At 38.5% G+C, this 25,067-nt stretch overlaps 1 protein-coding gene across 1 annotated transcript in view; it reads left to right on the plus strand.

Annotated features, from left to right (window-relative positions):
- The first annotated feature begins 326 nt into the window (after positions 1 to 326).
- The window catches only part of RORB (RAR related orphan receptor B), a 175,634-nt gene continuing 150,893 nt past the window's right edge, over positions 327 to 25,067 (plus strand). The window contains exon 1 of the mRNA XM_011000125.3: positions 327 to 1,038. Within this exon, the coding sequence (XP_010998427.2) occupies positions 1,032 to 1,038 (7 nt within the window). The 5' untranslated portion in view covers positions 327 to 1,031. The remainder of the gene's footprint in view (positions 1,039 to 25,067) is intronic.

Consider the following 25,067-nt stretch of genomic DNA (forward strand, 5'->3'; position numbering starts at 1 on the left):
CTAACTATCCCGGCCCCGAAGGTTTTGAGAGAGAGGGAAGCAACGACGGACCTGGGGAACCCCGCGTCCCTCCCCTCCGAAGGACTGGTCAGTGCCCCTTCCCTCCTCCTGGAGTCGGAAGTGAATGTCACCTGCAGATCTGTCCGACTCTCTATCGGTCCCTCTCTTCGCCCAGTTCGGACAGTCTCTAAGCCCAGTTCCAGCCCTGGCCGCCTTCGGCTCCGGTGTCCTAACCCCCGCCCCTCGCCTTCAAGCGGGTCCCCCGTGGTCCCAGCCCCTCCAAGAGCTGCCGGGCGATGATTGGCGGCGGCGCTGACAGGAGGCGGGGCCTGGAAGTCCCAGCCAAACCCGCCCTCTCGTATAAGCCCCTTCTCGGCTCTCTCTCTCCATCTCTCTCCTCTCTTTCTCTCTCGCTCCCTTCCTCCCTGTAACTGAACAGTGAAAATTCACATTGTGGATCCGCTAACAGGCACAGATGTCATGTGAAAACGCACATGCTCTGCCATCCACACCGCCTTTCTTCCTTTTCTTTCTGTTTCCTTTTTTTTTCCGTGCTCCTCTCCCTCTTCTTTGTAACTAACAAAACCACCAACAACTCCTCCTCCTGCTGCTGCCCTTCCTCCTCCTCAGTCCAAGTGATCACAAAAGAAATCTTCTAAGCCGGAGGCGGTGGCATTTTTAAAAAGCAAGCACATTGGAGAGAAAGAAAAAAGAAAAACAAAAGCAAAACAAAACCCAGGCATCAGCCAGCCAGCAAATTTTTTTTTACCCTTCCTGAAAACAAACAAACAACCAAACAACCATCAAAACAGTCACCACCACCATCATCAAAACTGTTAACATAGCAGCAGCGGCGGCGACGGCAAACGTCACCCTCCGGCCACGGCGTCCGCCTAAAGGGATGGTTTTCTCGGCGGAGCAGTTCTTTGCCGACCACCTTCTTCACTCGTGCTGAGCGGGATTTTTGGGCTTTCCGGGGTTCGGTCTGGGAGCAGCTTCATGACTACGCGGAGAGGGAGAGCGGCCACACCATGCGAGGTAAGCGAGCCCGCGGGCACCGTGTCTCCCCAGGTCCGACCAACTCCAGCCAGATGGGAGATGGGGGAGGGGAGAGCACCCTGCAGAAGAGGAAAGAGGTTGGTGGGGCGCAGTTCCCGAGTTCGCGTTCGCAGGTGGGCTGTAAATGGCCTGGGCGTAGAAAGTTGTGGGAAGGTGTTGATGCCTCTCGGGAGTTCTGGAGGGCCGCAGGAAGGCGCTTTTTGGAGGGTGGGGCGACGCCAGTTGCTTCCTCAAAGTCCTTGAGTTGCACTGAACCATTTTGGGGTGTCACTTTAAGGTGCGGAAGTGGACGCTGGATGGAGGGAGAGGCGGCAGAGAGATGCCTCTAGGCAGAAGCCGCTGGAAGCGCCAGGCGCACAGCGGTCGCCGGCAGGGTTTGACGCGCTGGGCGCAAGGACAGGCGGCGGAGCGGGTACACAGGATCTCAAGGTTATGAGGCCCATCAGCGTCCAGGCCGGCTGACATGTCCCTTCGTGGGAGTGGTAGGCAGAGGGGGCGGTGTCGTGGGTTTAGACGTGGATTTGGGGATCGTCCCCTGCCGGGTCCCTGGCGCCGGCGCTGCGCCCTGGCCAGGTCCGCGTGCCCGAGCCTGCGCGGCCGAGAGACGAGCGCCACCCTGAAAAAGTTGTGCAGAGAAAGTTCCAGAGGATTGAAGAGCCCGCGCTACCCGCGGTGGGAAGGCTCTTTTGTCAGAGGGCCGTTGCGGGAGGCGGTGCTGTGTGAACCTTCGGGTCGGGACCCTGGCTGCGACGGCGACGAGTCCCCGGGACGAGCTGGCAGCTGCAGGGCGACGCGCCGGGGACAGGGGCAAGACACCTGCTCCAGCTGCACTTTGTGCTGCCCACGAGCGGATGGCCTGGCCTGCTTTAGGGAGTCACTTTGTCCGTCTCCTCCCCTGCGGCCGGGACCTTAAGGTTTTCTGCGCGCTGTGCCCATATCCGCTCTCCTCTACTTTCTACTTGGCCACAACTTCACTCTTTTCTAGCAGAGCGGGCTGGGTATCCCCGCGCCGGCGGGATAAGTGCAAGCCTCTGAGTACCCGCCCCCCCCCCCCAGCGCCCAGTTTTTCTTCTTGGTCATTCTGCGTTTCTTGCTGTGCGGCAGGGCGGTCGGGGGTTCTTCTCCTCGCCTGTCCCTCCGAGTCCTGGCAACAAGAAGTTGAAAACGACCAACTCCGTACCTTCCTTCGTACATCTCTGACCCCGCACGACAGGTGAACTAGGCAGGAAGAACTTGGAGGGCAAACACTTACCGCTTTCCACTCCGCTGTATTCACCTCCCACCCACGCTCCCAATACCTCTTTAGGAGCCCCCAGAGTAGGGGAAATGGGCATGCTCCCCAGGCTCTGCTACCAGAGAGCTCCCAGCCTGGACGCCAGGGCAGAGACTCGGTTAGCCAGCTAGGCGCTGGGATGTGTCTGGAAAGGGACAGAGGAGGAGGAACAGAGAGGCCTTCCAAGGAGGTAGGTGGGAGGGAGGTAGCTGAAGATAAGGGACAGGGACATCCTAGTAGGATGGTCTTGATGGACCTGCACACTGGTAGTGGGGTCCCCTTGAGTGCGAACTGGTTCCAGTTTAGGGTCCCGGTTGAGGGGGGGGCGGGTCACGTGTTCCACTGCCCATATTCTTTCAGGAAACTATACTTGGACAATTGACGGATACAGAACCTTTAAGTGAGAGATGCCCTGGTCTTTGTTACTCTCTTTCTGTCCCATCTCACCACCATCCACTCTCTTTTCAGCTTTCCCTGCTCCAATCTGGGGCAGCCAGTTCGTCCATTCCCTACTTCATCCCCTCCAATCAATATTCTTCCAATGGCCGGATCCTTAAGTTCTGAAAGTCCGAAAACACGCGCCACCTCAGCTCCAACCCGGCACTAGGGCCTGGGGCTCAAAAGCTGCTCACTCTCCCCTTAAATTGTAGAAAACAGGAGTGTGGATCAAGAGTGGGTTGTAGCTTGATCGCGCTACTCCTGAAGGAGCAGTTTACCGGCGACAGTTTGGATTCGCTGGGAAGCCCACTTCAGGACTCCAGAAGCTTGAAAGGTTGAAAGCCTGGTGCTTGCCTCCTACTCACCTTTTGAAACCCCACCCCGTTCCAGTGGATTCTAACGTAAGGCGGCTCTCAGGCGGCCTGCGGGCACGCGCCAGAGAAAAAGTGAACTTAAAAGGTGGCAGAATCTTCTCTACCTCCTGGACTCCCCTTTCTTGATACCTTACTGTTTTTCCTCTGCCATCTCTGCACATTTCCTACAAACCTTGCCCTCCCGTGTCATCAGGAGTGATTGTTTAAGGATGGAGAAAAGGTCCAGGCTACTCAGACGTATTGTGGGAGTCAGGGGTTGGACTTGAGTGTGAACTTGAGAAGTGAGAGAGCGAAAATGAATCAGCTCTTTCTTGTGCCTGGGCTACTAAGCAGCCTATATTTGGGGAGGGGACAGTTTTTGAACTCGGCTTTTTACAGCGTGCCCGCTCCATTTTACCCTATACATTACATGTGCAAGAGCGCGCGCGCCCGCGTACATACACCTCATCCCCAGGTGGTCCCAGCCTGTACCACAGCCTCAGCTCCACGGTGTATGCATTTGGCAACGTTCCTGAGTCAGGGCGCTTTGTGCGACGCAAACTTCGTCCAGTATTGAGTGGTCGCCCGGGGGACCAGCAAAGCCACCCAGGACCCCCAGTTTCCCCCGCGCCCCCTCCAGGTCTAGGATAGTTAAGAGGCTATCCCGAGGAAAGCTCTGGGGTAAGTAAGGGGTTAAGAGGCTAGGATCTTCAGGTCATTGTCTTGCCCCACGGCTGAACTGAGTGGTCGAGCATGAGGGTTTACTCTCGTCCGGCCTGCGGCGGAGAAGGTTGTATTTGGTGGCGCACAAAGCATTTCACCCTTTGTCTGCTAGAGGGTACCAACCACATGAGGTCTAAAGATGCTACTTCGTAGACTGCAGTATTGAAAGGAATAACTTCTGAATGGAGAAGGGAGGACTTTTAATTGGGTCCGCCCACAGGTGAGAAACAAGTGGGGGGGGGGGGGTTTCAAGACTTTCCTGAGAAGCCTGCCAGCTGTTTATTACATGGGGGCACGGAAATGGTCGAATTTTTCAGCCCTGCTTCCGCAGAAAACCCTGCTTCCAAAAACAGGGGCACAGATGTCGTGGCAATCAATAGGTGATTGTGGCTCCGGCGGATTAGAAATCTGGTTTTATGCTTGCTGTAAACAATGATGGGGCTTGGCTTTTCTAAAGCCCAGTTTTCATCTATTATTTTCAGGTAGTTAATTTTTATGAACTCCTAACTTTAGAAAAGCAGCAGCTTGCTCTCAGAGGTATGGCAAACCTTGGGAAGTTTGGATCTCTGCTGGCCAGGCCTTGAAATTTCCTAAACAAGTTCTAGACCTGAATTTCTTCCAAATATTCCAATTAACAGTTTCTAACCAGCATTCCACCTCCCACAATTAAAAACTATTGCTGGAAGGACATCTCTGTCAGTAGCCATTAACAATTGTTTGTTAAGTAATTATCAGTAAGCTGTCTTGTATTTTCCAAGAAAAGTAAACATTCAGACAGTTTAAAGAAAAATCCTAAAGCTATGTTTCAAGTATTATTGAAACATATATAGCTAGAAAAAAATTTTCTTTTCTCAGCTGGTTACATCTTGGGACTCTCTCTTCCCCCTACCCCCAACATCCTGAGTGAATTTGTAACAAGTATTTTGACACAGAAGTGCTTGACAAACTGGACTTCTAGGATACATATTAATACCCACTAAGGCTTTTAACTTTTCTATATTCAGATAATCAGGAATTGGGAAACCCAGGTGGAAATAGAAAGAGAAAATTTTGAGAAGCAGGCCTCATAAACATGGGGGAAACAAGATTAAAACTCCTTTGTAGCATTCATTTAAAACTCAGAAGTCCTGGATTTTCCATCAACAACAGTATAATCTGCTGTACTGTTTAGAAAACCCTTAAAGGATTTCTTGCATCATTATTAAAGTGGTTTGTGTGAAGTTTTATTTTAACATAAATGATATGTTTATTTCATACTCAATCAAAAGGAATACCCACATTTACTTATTTTGGTAATAATTTGTTAGATACTAAACTGTTAACAACCTTAAAAGCAATTATTCATGTGTATATGCAAAGCAAATATATTGTTTTTTAAATTTAAATGTTTCAGACTCATGAAACCTTATTTTACAGTAACAAAGATTTTCAGCACCAAGAAAATACTAAGTTTCAGGGCTGGTCTTCATGAAAATGACATTCAAACTGTATAATAATACCTACTTTTTTTTCTGAAAGTAGTGTATACAGAATTGTCACCAGAATTTTTAAATGATTCAATATAGGAAGTTTTCCTAGGTAAAAAATAAGTAAAACTTTTTTCAGCTTTATGTAGTTTTTATACTTTTTGATACAATAGTCCTAAGAAATAAACAGTATGAATCACAACACATTAACTAGATTTTGTCACTGCAATGAATAATATACCTCTAAAGTATATACTATAGCATTCAATTAATACATAGTTAAAAATTATCCTAGTAAATTTTTAAGTTTTAAAATTCTGTATATGAGGTTCTGCTGGTGTTCTGCAAATTCATAAATAAAGTGAGGTTTTAAATTGTGAACAATAACATCAGTGCCACCGTACATTGGAGGAATCTATGCCTTGTAGAGAATTATATGAGAAAATAGGAGAAATAATGCCAAAGTTAAAACCATCAAAACCTGGCCCTACTGAAACAAATCAAAGGTTATGAACATGTATGTTATTAATACAAAAGTTATTAGCGATTAAGGTGACTTAAATATATTTTTTAACATTCTAGTAACATGAAGAGAATTTCTTAAGACTAAGTCATTTCTGTGTCTATTCTGTAAAGACAAAAAAAGGCTTTAATTATATTGCCATTAATTTTATGTAATTGACATTAACAACACATCTTACCGTGATGTTAATATACACAGAAAGTAAATATTAGCAATGGACATTGTGCTTAATAATTAATATAAGTTTTTTAAAATTCTAGATGTAGTTTTACTATTCCAACCATTCTTATCTAAAGGACAGAAATTAAGTAGATGAATGAAATAAATCTTTTGCAATGTAATGAATAATGATCTTTGATAAAATGAGCACTCTATACATAAAGTATCATTCCTGTAATTTTGTAATCATCTTCCAATTACAGCTTCTTGCAAATATTTATCTTACTTTGAATAGAATCTCTGACTTACCAGAATCCCTAGCAGATAATAGCAGTCTTTGGAGGCGTCTGTTGGTACACACTGATACACAATATGTATATGTATGTGCCTATAACCACCCACTCAGACAAGAAGAATGAATATTTGAGAGAGAAAAATCATTCTTTTCTTTCAATCCCGACTTACAAATTCAAACATATTTAGAAAAACAGAAACAACTTTCCAGCGCATTCAAAAAGAAGAAATGAATACATGTGGTACTTCAGTTGCATAAAAAAGAAACGGTTAATAGCATTTATTTATAAATAATCTACACAAAACTCCATTCTACTGTCTAATGATAATTAGAAAGAAGAGGAATCAAAGAATTCAGGACTGCCAAATAAATAAAATATTCCCTCTCAAATTAAGCAACAAATTCATAGATAACAAGGCTTATGCCATGAATTTGAAGGATGTCTCCTTTGTAGCACAAGACAAAGGGAGCATAGAGGAATAAATATTGATTGAACTAATCATCTGATGAATAGAAATGAGATTTACCAGTGCACCAATATAATAGACTATGTTAACTAGTTCTTTCATAGCGCATATGCTGCCCTTTCAACCCCTGACCCCATCCATTTCAGTTCTTAATGAGGGAAACCACAGGTGTTATAACGGCATTTATGGTGAATCAAGCTAAATATAATAACCATGTGGTTAACTAATGGCATGGGGGGGTGGCTTCTTATGAAAGGAAATATTGTAATCACAGTGTCACAAAAGTATTATGCTATCTATGCATTGCAAGCCACTTTGAATTTTGGCTTGCTCTGTTCACCTTTAAAATATATCTGTGTGGCCATCAATATTTCAAGTCTGAGATTTGTTGTCTACATAATAAGTGAGATTTTATTAATGGTTATCTGGGGAGTTAAAAATAATATTCAGCATATAGTTTACCTACATTTATAATAACTTGCATAGTAAGTATTTGAAACGTTTAAAAATAAATCTTAGAAGGTATATAGTATTTTATACTAAATGTGTAGCATGCATTTTTTTTCTTGGTTAATGATTATTTTATAACTATTAGAAATAGAATTTACTCTATAATGATTATTACAATGATATGCTAAATTTTGTTTTAAAATTAAATTGGGGTGTTCTTGGCTTAGGCACATTCTTACAAAGGTCAAAATAAACATGTTGCCTTTTGCCAAAACATGAAACTAAAAACTTGCCCAAAAACACGTTCTTAAAAGAGAGCAAAAGCAATTTGCTTTGACTTAAGTGTGTTCACCTCTGCATAGTGAGTATTTTAACTGGCTGGATGTGCTGACTTTGTAAATTACCTAACTAGAAAGGGTATTTACTGGTGTCATTTTTGTGTGTGATTAGTTGTCATATCATGTGGTCTTGGGTTATATTTCTCAAATTCAGAGGAATTGCAGACATCAGCAAAAAATAAAAAGAGGGGGGCAAATAATCTGGTTGATTACTGAATTATGTTTTTGTTACTAGGCTACTTATTACTTTGTTCTCATGTGAACCCAGTATCATGGTACCGTGGGGCATATGAAAGATTTGGAATGCTTAAAGAAAACTGTTACAGAGATTTTATCTCATAGTAAAGCTTTTTTCCAGTGAATATTGCAATAAGTCAGTTTTAACTTATGTTTTTAAAATTTTCATATGACTGTCCAAAAAACCATCCTTCTTTAAAGACTGTTACATCATTACCTGCATTTCATTAGGATTATGCTGCAATCATGTGACAACAGCAGATATACAATATTTTAATATTGAATTAGCAGTACCAAAAGTATTCTCAGAATCGGGGCACAAAATTATCTTTAAAAAAAGAAACAGCAAAAGCTTTTTTAAAAGGCCTTGGCATTTATAACCATTACTTGGCATGAAATAAATGAGTATTCCTGGCTGCAAAAAAAAAAAAAAGAATTATTTTATTCTGACTAGTTTTTTTAAATATCATTTTAAAATACAAATTTCTCTCCTTTTTATTTGGAAGCAACTAAGCTTAAATCTCCCCATTCTGAAAACTGTCAAACTCATTGACCAACTCATTTCTAGAAGTCCAAATAAAGATATTCTCTCAAGTATGAGAAAAAGACCATCTTCCCAAATGTTTCCATATTCAATTTTAATTTTGAAAGGGACAGACTCAAAGATTTCACCTTCTGCAGCCATATATATACTAATAGCAATGTATGCGACTCACGTTCATTTACCTATGATTTACTGAGCATCTACTCAAAGTGAGATGTGGAACTGAGCCCTAAGGATGCCCAAGTTGATAAAGCATAGAGAACCGGTGAGGTCAAAGCTATGGTAAAAGCGAGAGCAGAGCATACAGTGAGGACATGATCAGAACGTCCGAATAGCTCTCACAGGGGAAGTGATATTTGAGATGGGCCTCTACAGATGAATAGAAGTTCATCTTTTGGTTTATTTGTTCATCATAAATAAGGTTTATTAAATTATTGTTTCTTGTATTTCCCAGTTGCCTTTTATAGTTGGTGCTAGGTGAAATTTAGTTTGTGGAAGTAGAACCATTCCAAAAAGAACGTATCTTGATGTGGAATAAGTGGTAGTATTGTTCTTAAATAAAATTTTTACAAGTAAAATAATTTTCAGGTGGCAATTAAAAAAAAGAAAACTCTAAAGGAATCCTTAAATTACAAAAAGAGTATGGAAGGAGAAAATTACCAGTGTGGGGAAGAACATAACTTGTAAAAAAAATGTTTTTTAAAAAGTATCGCTAGGGAAAAATATGAGAAAATAACAGTATTCTTATACGTTTGTTTTTATGAGAGAAATGGTGATCTTTGCAAAGTAAGGAAATGGCTGATATATATTGAGTTTCATTTTCTTTAACATTTAAGGTATTACCTGAAAGTCATGATATCTGCTCTAGAGAGTATCTTAGATTACCAGATATCAGGGAGAATGAACTACATTGAAGTAACAGGGCTTGTCGGCAGTGTCGGAGGGCCATGGTGGCATTCTTCAAATTTGTCCATTCGAAGAACTTGGATATAAGGTTGAACTGTGAAAACTAAACTGTAAAATCAACAGATAATAGTCTTGCTGACTTTTTGAGCTATTCTCTCCCTTAAGCATATTTAAAGAAGGAAAATTTCTGAAGTCCTAGATAGTAACAGAAGTGTGAGTGTGAGAAGCAGCTATGGCCGTGTTCATCCTAGCACTATTTACTATAGATAAATCCTTGATCAGGCTGAAAAAAAGTATCCACTGCAATTTACAATTAAGCTCTTCATTTTCAAGTGATAATTTGACATTCTGGTCTTAGACATTCTCTCTTGTGAGCCTTGTTACCTTGAATCCTCATCCTGAGGTCTAATCTACTCTGAAACACTGGTGAGATCAAGTTTCTGAGCCTACAAAGCTGAAAACCAGACCCTGGGCTGGGGAGAATTCACACAAATAAATGTCACCATTTGAGACTAACAGGCAGCCAAACTGCCACTCTTGGTCATAACGCTCCGCATTAGCATAAACCTCATCTTCAAATTTCTACACAGTGAGCAAGAATCGTCATACATTTTCAGTCTTGAAAAACAGATACGTTGTTTAAAATGCTGATTATTAGTTGGAATTTATTAAACTAAGGAATGGTGCTTTTTTGTTGTTGTTGCAACATACCCTGATAATATAATGGCAATTGTATTTTTAATCTGTTTATTTCATGGAACTGGAAGAATTCAAGCAGTGGCTGACTGACCCCATTTCTTGAGGCTTTTCTGAGAAAGTGCAAGGTTGGAAGAGAGGGCACGAAAGGCCCCTCTAACTTTTAGAAGCTTTGATTGAACAGTTATTAAATAAGGCACCTGGTTTTCTGGACACTCCCTCCCTGACCTCTCACTGCAGTTTCTCTGGTGCTCATCTCTGGTGTCATATGTCATATGACAGTGGACACATACACCCACTTAATGTTATGGCTGGGCCAGTGTGCTTTTCTTGGGGTACATGTAGATTGAACCTTTGGAGAGCAGCAGTTTACTTTAATGCTATGTATATAAAATATAAATCTAGATTTTTTTACTCTGGCTTTTATGGAAATATGCTTAGTACTTAGTAAACATTAGACCACTATTCTGATCTTTCCATAAAAAAACTATTTAAAGACAATTTTGTTAAATAGGATAAGAATGTGTGTGTTCTTGCCTGTAATTGATTCTGAGGATATGAAATTCAGATGGTAGTACTATTTTTATTTGTCTAAATAGTGTAATGAAAATAATCGAAACTGCTTATTTCTCACCACATGTAAAATATGTTCAGTTTCACCTGTCCAAGTCATGGATGGAGAGAGTTCTTCATGTAGATTCCATAACACTGGATTAGCATAAAAACATATATTCCAAGTTGCCCAAGTAAAAGTTTCATTAAAGAGCTTGACCCAGAATGAACACTCAAGTCGTAATTTACTATCCAGCAGCTGCTGGCTGCTAGATTCCAGAATCAAACGATAACACACAAGTTTAAAGAACTCAGGCATGTAGAGTCTCTAATGAAAAACTGGCTATCATTATTACTGTCAGGTCAAATAATAAAATTATTACATGGCATCTCCTATTAGCTTGTACATAAGTTGTCCCCGGCACATAGCGTAGGAATTAAACACTTTTTCTTTAAAAAAGGAGAAGAAACCTTGTTCCAAATTTCCACAGTTGTTGAATATGAGCAAATGCCACACAGTCTGGTTGAATAGAGAAACATTTGTTCAGGAAAGACATGTCATGTCATTAAGGTGCCGTGCTTCTTGATAATAATTTGTTTTTTTAATATATATATTTTGGATACATTTATTTAGAAATTTTTAAGATCCTAACCTATTCATCAGTTTGCTCTAAAGTTAAATTTAAAACAAAAGGTCCAATGTTCTGTTTGTTTTAAATGCTGACTACTTTCTAAATGACTTAATTCTAAGCACTTCATCTTGCACATATATTCTCATTCTTGTTATTAGAAAAAATGTTAAGTAACCAAAGGAACAGGGCTTTGGGGGTATCTTTCCAAAGACAGCTCAGAAATATCAGTAATAGCAAAGTAGAAACAGACTCACAGACATAGAAAACAAACTTAGAGTTACCAAGGGGAAAGGGGGTAGGGGAGGGATAAATTAGGAGTTTGGGATTAGCAGATACAAACTACCATACATAAAATAGATAAACAACAAGGTCCTGCTGTATGGCACAGGGAACTATAGTCAATATCCTGTAATAAACCATAATGGAAAAGAATATGAAAGAGAATATATTTATGTGTATAACTGAATCACTATGTTGTACACTAGAAACTAACACAACATTGTAAATCAACTATACTTCAATTAAAAAAAAAGAAATATCAGTGATAGACTGCTAGTAAGGTAGCATATTAATACCTTTTTGGTTGCTTTTGTTTTGTTTTGTTTTGTTTTGTTTTGTTGGTAATATTACTAAAAGTCAATTCTGGCTGCCACTTATATCAGAATAAATTAAAACTTAACTTTATTGGTTTTAGAAGTTGTTCTTTTGTAATGAAATAAATTGATTCTGAATTTCTTTCCACCAAAATTTATGGGAAAATCTGCAGATTCTGGATAGAACCTGTTCAGTAAAAATGACAACAGAGTCAAACTACATGTAGTTGAAATTTTTGTAACCATAATTGTTCCCTCGAAGATTCTAAAATTTAATTTCATAAATTCAAATATGTCTCCTTTTATAGAGATCTCAAATTTTTAGAGAAAGTTTTGTAGGATTTTTACAGCTGTCCCCTCCATGGAGACCCTAACCTATCTGTATCTACTTGAAGGAGAGAAACGGTTTTATGGGGAGTAGCTATAAAGACTGTTAATGTCTAAATAGGAAGTTTCTCCTCCTTCAATAACCAGCCTGCACTTGCCTTAGAGTCATAATGTGAGTCCACTCATTTGTTCCTCAGCTGGTGAATTCTCTCCTCTCGCTTTTATGTTTGCCAAGAGGAGGGTTATCTGTCTTTGGCCATAAATATTTCAAGCAAAGGAATGGGTTGAATAGTCTAGCATACCACCGTTTACCAGAGTTTAATCAATTTTGCCTGGTCGACTGGGATTGAAAGTCTTGTCAGCACACCGTTCGTATCAAAGGCCTGTTATCCTATTCAGTTCTACGTTTTGTACAAGCATAAAATATTTTCTTAAGGAAAGAACCTTGACAACATTAAGGGGGTGCCATGTCTAATTGTGCCCAGCAATATAAAGTGAAAACCAATTAAATTTGACATTAATTCTGGATAAATGCAGAGTTCTGCTCCTCCTCAACAATATTGCAGTTGAATGTGTTTTGCACTTTGGCTGAAACATAATATTCCTTACATCAAGCTGTCATATTTAGATGGTTAATTTTTGTACTTTCACTTTAAGTTCATTCACATTTTTTAAAAGCACATTTGTTAGTCCACTGTTATTGATTTTTCAGGCCTCTTTCGTGTAAGCTGTGCTGTACAAACAGCTCGAAACACCAACCCTACCCTGTCGTTTATTCTCCAGGACTCGAATTGATCTTATTATATAATGGTCCTGACTCCCACAACTCGACTAAATTCGACCACAGATACTATTAGAAAGAAAATGGACTGCATCAGAATCTGCACCGGGCTGCCTTACACTTAGTATCTAGTATATTTAATAATATCACATTGGAAAAAAAACTATAGGCATATCGCAGGTGATTCTCTTTGTTTTACCTCATGTAAAGTACCTTCTGTGCTTGCTCTGTCTTTTAGAAATAGCAGAATATTTCTTTATACTCAGTAATTCTGTCAGTCTTTGTACTGTCACTGCTCTTAAGGAAAATTCTGAAAACATTTAAAAAAGGAATTCCGTAAACCTGGGAGGAGCTGACAGGTGCAGTCTCATCTCTTTACAAATGTCATCGCAAGTAAAATTTATAATGCTGCCTTGCCTGTGTTCAGCGCTCTGTATAGTTCTCAGCCAGCTTCTGTAGGCACGGTCTGGGTGACCCCAGGCAGCAGTCTTGGGAGAGATGCAGGAACAGTATAAATAGGAATGTGCGCTGGGTAGCTAAGCCAGAGGAAACCAGAAAGTATAAACAGAGTGCTTTTTAACAGTTTAAAAATGCAGTTTCAACACCTTAAAAAACAATCCCCCAAAACATAAACAATTGTTTTATTTTAAAAGGAAATATAAATAGCTAATAAACAGTCGGAAAGAAAGCCCTCAACTTCACGTATTAAAGAATTAAAGCAATATTAGTGGTATCTTCACCTGTCAAATCACAGCAGGGTGTGATGAACTGGACACCCTCATGTTCTGTAGTAGGTACCTATATTGGTACAATCATTGAGACTAAACCTTTAACAATAATCATATTCTTTGTAATTCACCTTCTGGGAATCTTTCCAAAGGAAATAAATTAAGCATCAAAAGAATTTATACCTAAAGTCTTATACCTAACGACTTCTTGTAGCCTCATTCTGGTATTTTCAACAACGTAGGGAAGCTCTGTTGTAATGCTCTTTATAGCACTCTTTCATTTAGTATGTACTCACTGTTATACTAGTGTAAAGTTAATACACTTCACTGGTATTAAACGTTTATCTGTACTCAACAATAGTTTTAGGCTCTAAGGATAAAATGAGGAGCAAGAAAAAGCATCCTTGACTTCACTAAACCTAAAGACTAATAAGAAGTTAGAATGCAAAATTGTATATACCATATGATCCAAATTATATAAAATTGCATAAAAAAGAAATTGAAGCAAACATATAAAAATGTTAAATGTTACCTCGAGATAGTAAGATATCAGGTAATTATTTTCTCATTGCTTTTTCTGCACTTTTAAAATTTTCCATACATTCTCTGTAGATTAGTCTGTAGGTAAGTATCATAGTGAGTCCTCAGTTACTCTGGGATAGTAGTAAGGCTGTCCTTTATCTATGACTCACTGTATTTTAGCTTATCCATTTGCCTGAGGTCAGCTAGTATGATAATAGGGTTAAGGTTGAAAGTTTAATGACTCATTGAGAAAAACTTAATATTTGCACGACTGTTCACTCAGTCATCACCAAACATTTATCGATGACCTATTATGCACCAGGCACTCTCCTAAATGTTGAAGATACAAGGATGAATAAAATTCAGTCCCATCCTCAAAGGAGCTTAGAGCCTAGTCTTCTTGCAAGCTGTATGCTATAATTCACAAGTACTGGAAATAGCGATATTATTAATAATAATAATATTCAGTAAAAAAGAAAACTTTATCATTGGGAAAGAAAGGATTCTGCCTTGTTAAATTCTTATCAAGAACAGGTTAACATTGCCCTTTTTGTCTCTGAAGGCTCATTTTAATGTCAGAAATATATTACTTCAAATGTTAAAGGAAAGATCAGGATGCTCATATTGAAAAATTAATCAACTTGCCTTCATTCTACCTTCATTTTATTAGCCCATATCTATCTCCTGACAACCCCAGTGGGCTTTTTAATCCCTAGATGTTGAAGAACACCAATAGAGACATACTTAGGTCTCAAAATATAAGAAGCTGGAAGATGAATTGATTCCTATCAGTGGGGCTGTGGGAAGATGTTAAATATTCCTGTGCTCTGGAATGAGGAATCTCCATTTGCCCTTAAGACTGTTGGAAACTCATAGGACTGTTGGAAACTGTTGATACCTAATAGGGCAGAATTCAAGTTTGATGTTCCCTGCTAAGGTAGTCTTTATTCGTGGGTATTCGTACCTCTGGGGCAGTGGTTCAAAACTGGTAGTGATTTTGCCCCCACAAGATACTTGGCAATGCCAAGAGCCATTTTTGGTTGTCACAATTGGACAGATGCTACTGGTATCCAGTAGGTAAAAGTCAGGAATGCTGCTAAACTGTGTACTATTGTGTACAGGACAGCCCCCCACCAAAACAAATAATTATTCTGCCCAAAATATCCACAGTGCTAAGATTGAGAAATATATTGAGGGTTTCTAAATGGAATCATTTATATGATCCAGCAATCCCACTCCTATGCATATATCCAGAGAAAACTATAATTTGAAAAGACACATGCACCCCAGTGTTCATAAGCAGCACTGTTTACAATAACCAAGACATGGAAACAACCTAAATGTCCATCAACAGATGACTCGATAAAGAAGATGTGGTATATATATACAATGGAAAATTACTCAGCCAGAAGAATGAAATAATGCCATTTGCAGCTACATGGATGGACCTAGAGATTACCATATTGAGTGAAGTAAGTCAGACAGAGAAAGACAAATATCATATGAGATCACTTATATGTGGAATCTAAAAAAATATATAAATTCTATTTACAAACTAAAACAGACTCATGGACATAGAAAACAAACTATGTTTACCAAAAGGGAAAGGACGGGGAAGGAATAAATTAGGGGTTGGAAATTAACTGACATACAATTATTATATATAAAATAGATAAATAACAAGGATCTACTGTACAGCACAGAGAACTATATTCAATTTCTTATAATATATAATTTAAAAAATCTGAGAAGAAAATATATATGTATGTATATGTATAACTGAATCACTTTGCTGTACACCTGAAACTAACATTGTAAATCAACTCCACTTTAATAAAAAAAAATTTTTTTTTAATGGAATCACTTTACAGATCCTCAGTTTTCCTTCGTATTATCTGAGAAAGCCAGTTCTTCTTTGTCACCTCCCCTTTCATGATAATCTCACTTCGACTCTACAAAAGAAAGACCAAGCGCTCGCTCACGTCATTGTTCCCAGGACAGAAAGACTTCCATTGCACTACAACAAAGGGACAATTTGAAATATTGATTTTAATGCTGAGAAAGTGAATAATTCTAATGAAGGGGCAAAACACCCTTTTTCAAGTCAAGTGGCTTCCTGTTTTTTAACTTTCAAGAAAATTGAAGGAAGACTTTATAAAATTGTCAGTTATACATTATTAAAAATAATTTTTGATGATAGAATGCTATATGATTTGAGGCACACATTTCAGAAGGAATTTAAAGAAGTGAGTTGAACTACTATGGCAAAATTAGTTCCTCTTCCACCTACATGTTTACGTGAATACGTTTTTCAACACTTAACATTTCTAAAAACAAAAATAGGAATAGAAGTGATGCTAAACCTCATTACATTTTAGTAGTAAATAACAGACAAGCGTAAGTACCAAAATTAATGGGGAGAAAAAAACCATCTGGCTTATTAAGAGGTGAAATTCCTTTAAATATTGAATTTTATGTTTAGTAAATGTAAAATTTATAATATAATTGTGTAATTTTTATTGACTGTGATTTAGTGATAATGATAACAGTAAATCAATCTGGAAGGAATGTTAACACTCAGAACTCATGTTCATGGTGGGGGGAATGTTAAATTTAAATATATATGTATTTTTTGTTTCAGAGAAGTATAGCCAGGTGATTAATAAAAGATTTTCAAACATGAAAATTTTGACATTAGAATAAAATTCTCTGGAGGGTGGGGGGTGAAATGGAAATATGAATTTAAGGAGAAAAAATATATATTGAAATTTTTCTGTTAAAGTAAGAGCTTATTTATGGTTTTCTTTTCAAATGTGTGCTATAGATATCAAAACTTTTTTTGAGTAAAAGTAGATTTATTTAGAGAGATACATACTACATAGATATCAAAACTTTTGATATTTAGATTCCATTAATATATTTAAAGAGCAATTCATCAGTTTTATTTTATTTTTTAATATTTATTTATTTACTATTCCATCATTTTGTCTTGGTGAGGGGAGGTAAGTAGGTTTATTTATTTTTAGAGGAGGTACTGGGGATAGAACCCAGGACTTCAAGCATGCTAAGTATGTGCTCTACCACTTGAGCTATACCCTCCCCTCTCATCAGTTTTATTTTAAAATATAAAATCTAAAATGCTTTGGAAATTACGTCCTTTGCAGTAACGTAGTATGTACTATACAGTCTGCTTGCACAGCAGTTCTAGGATGAAGGGAAATGCTCCAGGCCCCATGACCCCCTAGTCCATTGTGGTCTGCCATGTGTTTTTCAGGCCTGTATTAACCTGGCATCATAATTGCTTAGGAACTTCATTAGATTGACTACCTACCTAGACAACGATTGTTTCAACTCTAAGAACCAAGAACAATAACCTATTCTCTGTTAACTTTTCTTAGATAACTAGGCACAATCATATCTGAGAGGCTTTGGACAGTAACCAACTGTTCATTTTACCCAAGTTCTAAAGTGCCAGTTCTCTGTAGAAACTCTAGATGACCATGAACCTCAGAATCAGCAACCATGATATAAAAACAATATCCTACTCAAAAAAAGAGGTACTTCAGTACATTCTCTAGTAATTACTGTGTGACCTTGGGTAAGTTACTTAACTTCTCTGAGCCTCACATTTTTTTGTAAAATAGAGATAAATACCTGCATTATGAGCATTGTAAAGGCTGAATTGTATAAGTAAGTTAACGTTGTAAAGTACTTAGCATAGCACCTTAGTATTTAGTCATCATCGAGTTGTTTATTATTATTCTTGAATTTTTATTGTCACAAAAAAAAAGTGAAATGCTGTTATCTCTATATTGCAGATAAAAAAGCTGAGGCTCAGAGAATCTCAGGCCAACATCTATATCATTGTATAATTTTCTGAGTGCCATGGGCTTCCCAGAGAGTTTTCATTAGGAAATAGAGATTTATTTATATAGAAGAGAGAATTGAGATACTGAAATATCAAATGAAGAGCTTTGTTGTACTAGGATGAAGTGAGAATATTGAGGATCCAGTGTCTGAGCTTTTGAAAATCCGAAATCTATGACTACTTCTTGTTTCAAATTTGTCTTTTGATGAGTTCGGGGTCATTGGATAAAAAGAGGAGTCAAGCAAAAGGCAGAGAGGAGGTCTGGAAAGTTGGTCTGGCAAATGCCAGTGTCAGCAGACTTGTCTGACATCTCAGTTGCCCCCTGAAACCTGTCTCATAGTAAGTGTCCTCACTCTCACCTAACAGGTCCTTATATCCCTAGTGAACTTGATTTCAAAACATTAACTGAGTGCAGCACTGCATCCAGTTGCAGAGAAGAGACTCAAGATTATTATGATAGTTTGGTGGTTTTTTTCTTTTATTTATTTACATTTGTTTAGCACGACCTGGTTGAAAAACTTACAGACACACCATTTACCAGATATAAATTGCAATATTTCCCCACATACCATCTCGCTGAAGATTATTATACCTATGGTGATTTTTTCATAGCTATGGCTCGTCAATCTGTTGTTTGGGGGGAGTGTTTTAGGAAGGAGCTCACCACTTTTTTAAGTAAAAGCTGTCCAATATTTTATTTTATTATACTTAACGTGAAACTTTTAAAGATCCCACCAAGTGTCTAAAATAGTTGAATGTTTCTTTTTCTTCCCACTAAAAATTATACTTTCCATTAGAGAAAACTCCTCAAAAATTTCATCTGAATCTACTTTCAAGTACACACTTGCAAAATGCATGTACAGTCTTTAATTAAACTCAAATTCTCCATTATTTCATCTTAAAACACATGAAGGTTTGTACTCATTATTTTATTTTTAAGATTCCCATTGGAGGGGGGGGTCATAATTTCAGTGGCGTTTTCTGCCATAATGGAAAGTACCGAAATTGGGAGATCAACACTGTGAAACTTACATAACTTGTTCTATACTCAGCCCAACATATTACAGTCTAATTAAATACAAACTGAAATCAATTGGCAGAAAAGTTCCATGTTATGGTGCAGATATTAGCAGCCCGAAACCAGCTTTCTCAGGAAGAAGTTATTTATGAATGCAAAGTTTTATATAGATAAAAGCTGTAATGCTTGAAAGGCATTTGATGAACTTATATTTGAATCCAGAAAAAGAAAAATATTGTCTTTCTGGACATTTGTAGCTGGAATAAAAAAACTACACTAGTACACTTAAAAACAGTGGGCATTTTTCAAATCCATTATTTTACTCTTTAGGGTTCAATTTCTAGAAAAAAATGAAGAGTTTTTTTAGTGCCACAAGATAATCGATTGTGTAAAGTGTGTTATAAATGTGTTATAAGGTCCGTGTTCCCCGACATTAATGTATATTTCATCATCATCATCATCATCATCATCATCATCATCATCATCATCATAGCTAATTCTTATTGATCATTTACTATGTGCCAGACACTGTTGTGAGCTCTTTATACTAACTAGCTCGGTTAATCATCAGAATAAGTCCTCGAAATTAGTAGTATTTTTTTAATCCTCATTTCACACATAAAGGAAATGAAGCATAGAAAGGTTAAGTAACAAGGTCACCCCAGCTAGCATCTGGAGGAGCTGGAATTCGAATCCAGGTTTTAACAGCTGTGCTCCCCTTTCTCCCCATCAGTCACTTATGACCACCGGATACTGCACACTGATTTCCTCTTCTTTGTCTGTCTTGTCTATCTCAGAGGCCCTTCCTAGGGTGCATGACGTTCGGATGCCTCCCTGACCCTAGCCAACCCAAAGCTTGGTGAATAGTCTTTGGAAATGATCTGATTCATCTTCCTCTTGCACAGAATTAAAACATCTTTCCTCAGCACCATTAACAGAACATTTGGAATGGGAGGGTGATCGTTCAAAATCACTTGAAAACATGTCTTTCTACTATTAACATGCATTTTAAAAATGGCCACCAATGACCATTCACCACACCTGGCCCTGAGGCAAGCTGTCTTAATTTGAGAACCCGTGGCTCCGACCCAAGTGCAAGCAGTACCCCATACAATGACAATTTGCTGTCTCACAACAGACAGACTGTCTTCTGGGGATTCAGTGGGAAGAGTTCTAGAATTTAAACCAGGAGACATTTTGCTTCTCCTGGCTGTGTACTCTTGGCAAGTCACCCCTTGGGCCCTGCCTTCTCATCTCTAAATAAGGTTGTCTCCAGGGTTCCTCCAGCTTTCAGAGTCCATGGGTGCATGCCTTTCAGAATAATGCCTTGTTACATTGTTACCAGGGTTGGGTCTCAGTTGTTCTACTTGTTGAGGGATCAGGGGCTTTCATAGATTAAGTAAACTGCCCCAAACCAAACAGGTATGGGGTATGTACACAGGGATTCCACCTCAGGACTATGTGATTCCAAAATCCCAAACTGGGATGCTCATTGTGATTCTAAAGTCCAGTAGGTCTGTCGCCTACAGTATGCCTGGTCTCCAACTAATTAGAATTACCATAAATTTCTCCATAGCACCATATCTTGCACTATGCCAATAATACAGTATTCTTTAGAACTATATTAAGAATATCAAAAGAATTGAATTCCATTGTAAGGTACATCCCACTGAGAAATTTAACCTCAATAACTTTTACTCCCTGGTAAGTGAGTTTACCAAATCCTTTCCCAAGACACATTTTCATAGAGATTTAAAGAAAGGCCTCAATGGCAGGAAAACTTGAAAGATCCTTCCAACTCCTCTACATGGAGTTGAGGTGGGGCGAGCACAGAATGTCTGTACCGATTTAAGATAAATATCCTACCTACTGCACAGTTTTGCTGAGGGCTAGTTGGAGTGTGTGTGCATGTGTGCGTGTGTGTGTGTGTTTGTGCACGCACACAGGAAGTATTTAGAGAAGTCAGGGTGGGTAGCTTGTGTGGGAGGTAGGGGAATTCAGTGAAGGGAGATACTTTAGCCTTTCCTTCAAGTACATCTCCCTCCTGAGTACATTTACTTCCATCACAATGGACTAGAAGAGAGCCTTGCTTAGTGGTGCAGAACCCTTGAGACCTAATTTAGCTTTTATAGGAAATTCAAAAAGAGAGAAACGGCACAAGAGCAAGAGAACAGAACAAAGATATGAGTTTGTACAGGGAATATTGATACTTCTAGACTGCCTCTGTAACTCCTTTAAAAGAATTTTTCTAAGTAAATGCTGACTTAGACTTTTCTGGGAGCGGAAGGCCTGAGCGCCTCCCGTGGAACAACGCGCTGCCCGAGACATCTTCGCAGTCCCCGACGGTCTGTTGTCTCGGGTTCATTGGTGTTTACGCTGCGAAGGTCAGCAAACATTCTGGAAAAATTAATTTTCCCTTTTAATTTTTTAAATGTGTCCTCACAAGGATGCCCAGAAATAGGAAAGTTACATAAATGCAAATTAAAAACATGCCCAACAGGCTGTGCCTGTTGGTCCCATTGATCTTTTTTTTTATTCACGTTTCCCAGCAATTTCCAAAAGCATCACCACATCCTTTGTTAACTACATATAAATTAAAATACCTCTGAGACTCAGGTACAACAACACACTATTATCTTTCTTCAACAGCGAAAGGCCACTTTTTACTGTTACACATAGTACATGGAGACTTAGAAAGGCCGGGGTAGGGGTGGGGAGCCTGCCCTTAAGGATTTCACAGAAGATGAAGAAAGACATTTTTTCCAATGCTGTAGAGAAAAAAAGAAGTCAGAGGCTTAACCAGGCAATCAGTGGGAGGGTCAGACCAGAACCTAGACATTGTTATTCCTTCTCATCTACTGCAGCCACAAAGTCTAATAAATTGTCATTCGCAAGCAATTTTGCCACACAAATATAAAGTTGTTAGTGCAAAGAGCCCAAATTACTTTTGTGGATGGCTGTAGCAGTGTAGTAGTGGAAGGCAGACTGATTTTAAAAAGAAAAGAAAAAAAAAAGGAAAACATTGAGCTTTGATATTAAAAGTTTTTCTGCCCTACTTTTCCCCAGATCACCTGGGATTATTTTCCTGCCCCTTTGAGTCTCAGTTTCCTCACCTGTCCCGTAGGAGACAGAGATCCACTTCATTGGGCAGGAAAAAGAATTAAATGAGGCAATAAATATCAAATCTAGTAGGTACTTTATTATTATTAAATTATATTATATATTATAATAATAGTAATATTATTATTATCTGACAGACAGCAGTCGTATGTGATGTTTGCACTTTTAAAAGCTGTCCTTTAAGCAGCCACCTTGTGTTTAATATGTCACTCATGTTTCTGGGTTTGGCTTGCTTTTCTGCATACTGTGAAACTGCCTGTGGTTCTGTTGATCTTGCATCTAGTCTGATGACAAGCTAGAGCATGGTCAAACCTTAGAGTCTGTCACGTCATTTAGTCTATTTACTATATTTAGCTCCACACCATTTAGGCTTCTTGTATACAAATACAGAATAAACGGTAAAATTCTGTGATTTAACAGCTTGATTAATAACCAGGTCGAGATGTTAAATTGAAGCAAAGATCTTTAGGTGACTAACCTATATTTAGTTCATTGGGCAAGTGGATGCTAACTGGCACTTCCTACCAGCTAGAAAAATACATCAACATAACTAACTTTCCAGCTTCTAAATCCTGCCATTAAGCAAAACTTGATTGTACTGCTGCATTAGTCACTGAGCTTGAGCTGAAACTCCTGTTTTTATTCTGGGAAGATGATTTATTCAAAATAATGTTTCACTTAGGGATCTAATCATAAGCCCAAGATGATTCAGATGGTGAAGTCCAGCTGTAACAACAATACTCTTGTCCAGAAAAATAACCACATGTATATTGAATCCCTTGAAAGTTTTCCATAACAGATCTAGGGATGATAAATCATGCAAACTCATTCTATAATTAACTAAAGTGTTCCTTTTCCTTTACCATAATCCAAAAGGATTAGCCCATGGCTTTTTGTTGGATAAATCAGGGGGTCATAATTTACTCCGCTGTGTAAAATTAAATTCAGATTTTAAAATCTAACACCACCCCCAAAAAATTCCAAACACACACAAAAATGAACCTTTTCAGAAACTTTAAAAGAAGTTATTCTCAGCAAATAAATTTTCAGTAATGGACAATATATATTAAATAGCACATCTTTCAATAACTATTTTAGAACTTTTTCATAGAAATCTCCTGAAACCTCATGATTGTATCATCTAATTACTGAGTCAGTAATATGGGTAAGCCAACAGAGCAGGTTTCTGTAGTATATCCCTAATCTTGGATTGTCACAAGGCTGACTTTTCACCATTTTATCGCTATTACAGAATATAGTACCTGACACAAATGTTGAATAAATGTACCTAAGAAATGGAACCATACCTCATGTCCCTATCTATGTCCCTACTATCTGTAACAGTGTTAAAGTACAGTTAACCTCCTTTGGGTGGTTTACTATGAAACTATAAGGACTAGTAAAGCAACAATGCTGCAATACTCCAATCTTTCATAAATATGCTCCTTGTGTATTACCTGCTATATCTCCCAATTCTTGCTCCTGGCTGCAACAGACCTTGATTCTGACCCTTTCTGGCTTTCGTTTTCTATTGTCACACTACTGATACGTTCCATAAAAATGTATTGAGTAGTCACTTAAGACCGTTTTGCAACAAAGCAGAAGATGGGTAAATGAATGGATGTATGGACAGATAACTTTCTTTTCAGAGAACATTTAAAGTTGCTGAATTTCAGCAGCATGCCTTCCATTTCAATTTTACATTGTCAGCTCGCTAAAAAAAAATAGAGCATCTTTCAAGAATTGCATTGTGCTGAACTTATTGATTTCCACTGAGCATGTTGATTTCTACTGAGCCCATTACTTGATACATCATTAATATAATAATTGAGATCAAGCATTTGTAGATCCAAAGTAAATGACATCAAGATTTCAAAAGCACTAAAACATTGAATGTAGACCTCACTTTCTCTCCAGGAAATACTGACCAAAATGATTCTACACAGTGATTTTATTGCATTATTTTCTGAGTTATCTGTACATGGGTCAAATAAAGGCTGAGAAATTTAGTTCACATTATTAACCCAAGTGCTGATCACAGAATGGTAATACAGCAGTGGACGGGTGTTTGCCTCAATAAGGATAAAGCCTGATTCTTTGATTTTGCTAAGATAAATCATTTAATGCAATGCATTGTCTGTGACTCGCTTCCCTAGAGGATGGTGCTGATATTCAGTTCTTTAAACTGGTTACCAAAGAGAGAAACAGCATAAATCAGAATCTGTGTAGGTTATTCTTCACAAGGAACAACCTGTAAGCTGAAGTCATTGTTTGGCTTTCCACTGTTCTCAGATAATAAACGAAAGAATGGAAGGAAATGTTTTGATGAATAGGGGCGTCACTGAAAATCAGTATTAACCTAAAGAAAAAAAGGGGAGAATGTAAAATGCATGTGAGTACCTCTTTTCCAGCTTTCAGCTCTCTCTCTAATCCTTATTAACCGAGCACATCATGCTGATTTATAGGGTACGGGTGGTGCCATTTGAGTTTAGGTGTTTAACAAAGCAGTCAGCATTCCGTAGATATTTCTTAAGGTTTGACTCAGGTTGCTAACTTTGATTCTCTCAAATTTTCTTCTCTATAATAGTCTTTTAATTTGCTGTATACTTATGTTCGCCCTCTATATTTTTCTACAAATTTCTATCTTTTTGCTTCCTCCGTTTTTTCATCATCTCATAGCTCTCCCCCTTGGAATTGATGCCTTTTCTCTCTTCTTTTGTTACAGTCCTTTCCATCTTTTCTACCTCTACCTTTGGTAAAAGTTCATCAGAAGTGCTCTCGGACGAAGGGAGAAATGGTCTCAAGATCTCCCTCTTGTACTTTCACAAACTGGGTCAGATACAAAGCAGAAATTAATATTTACAGGCCCTGAATCCTATTTAAAAGTATGTTTGTCCCACACCTGTGTTGTTTTACATATAAAATCATTTCACAACTAGAAAACTCTAGCCAGAGTGTTCAAAATAAAATCTTCAGCATTATTAGTGCCTCATAATCAA

The sequence above is a fragment of the Camelus dromedarius genome, chromosome 10 (assembly GCF_036321535.1).
Source record: "Camelus dromedarius isolate mCamDro1 chromosome 10, mCamDro1.pat, whole genome shotgun sequence".
Classification (NCBI taxonomy): Eukaryota; Metazoa; Chordata; class Mammalia; order Artiodactyla; family Camelidae; genus Camelus; species Camelus dromedarius.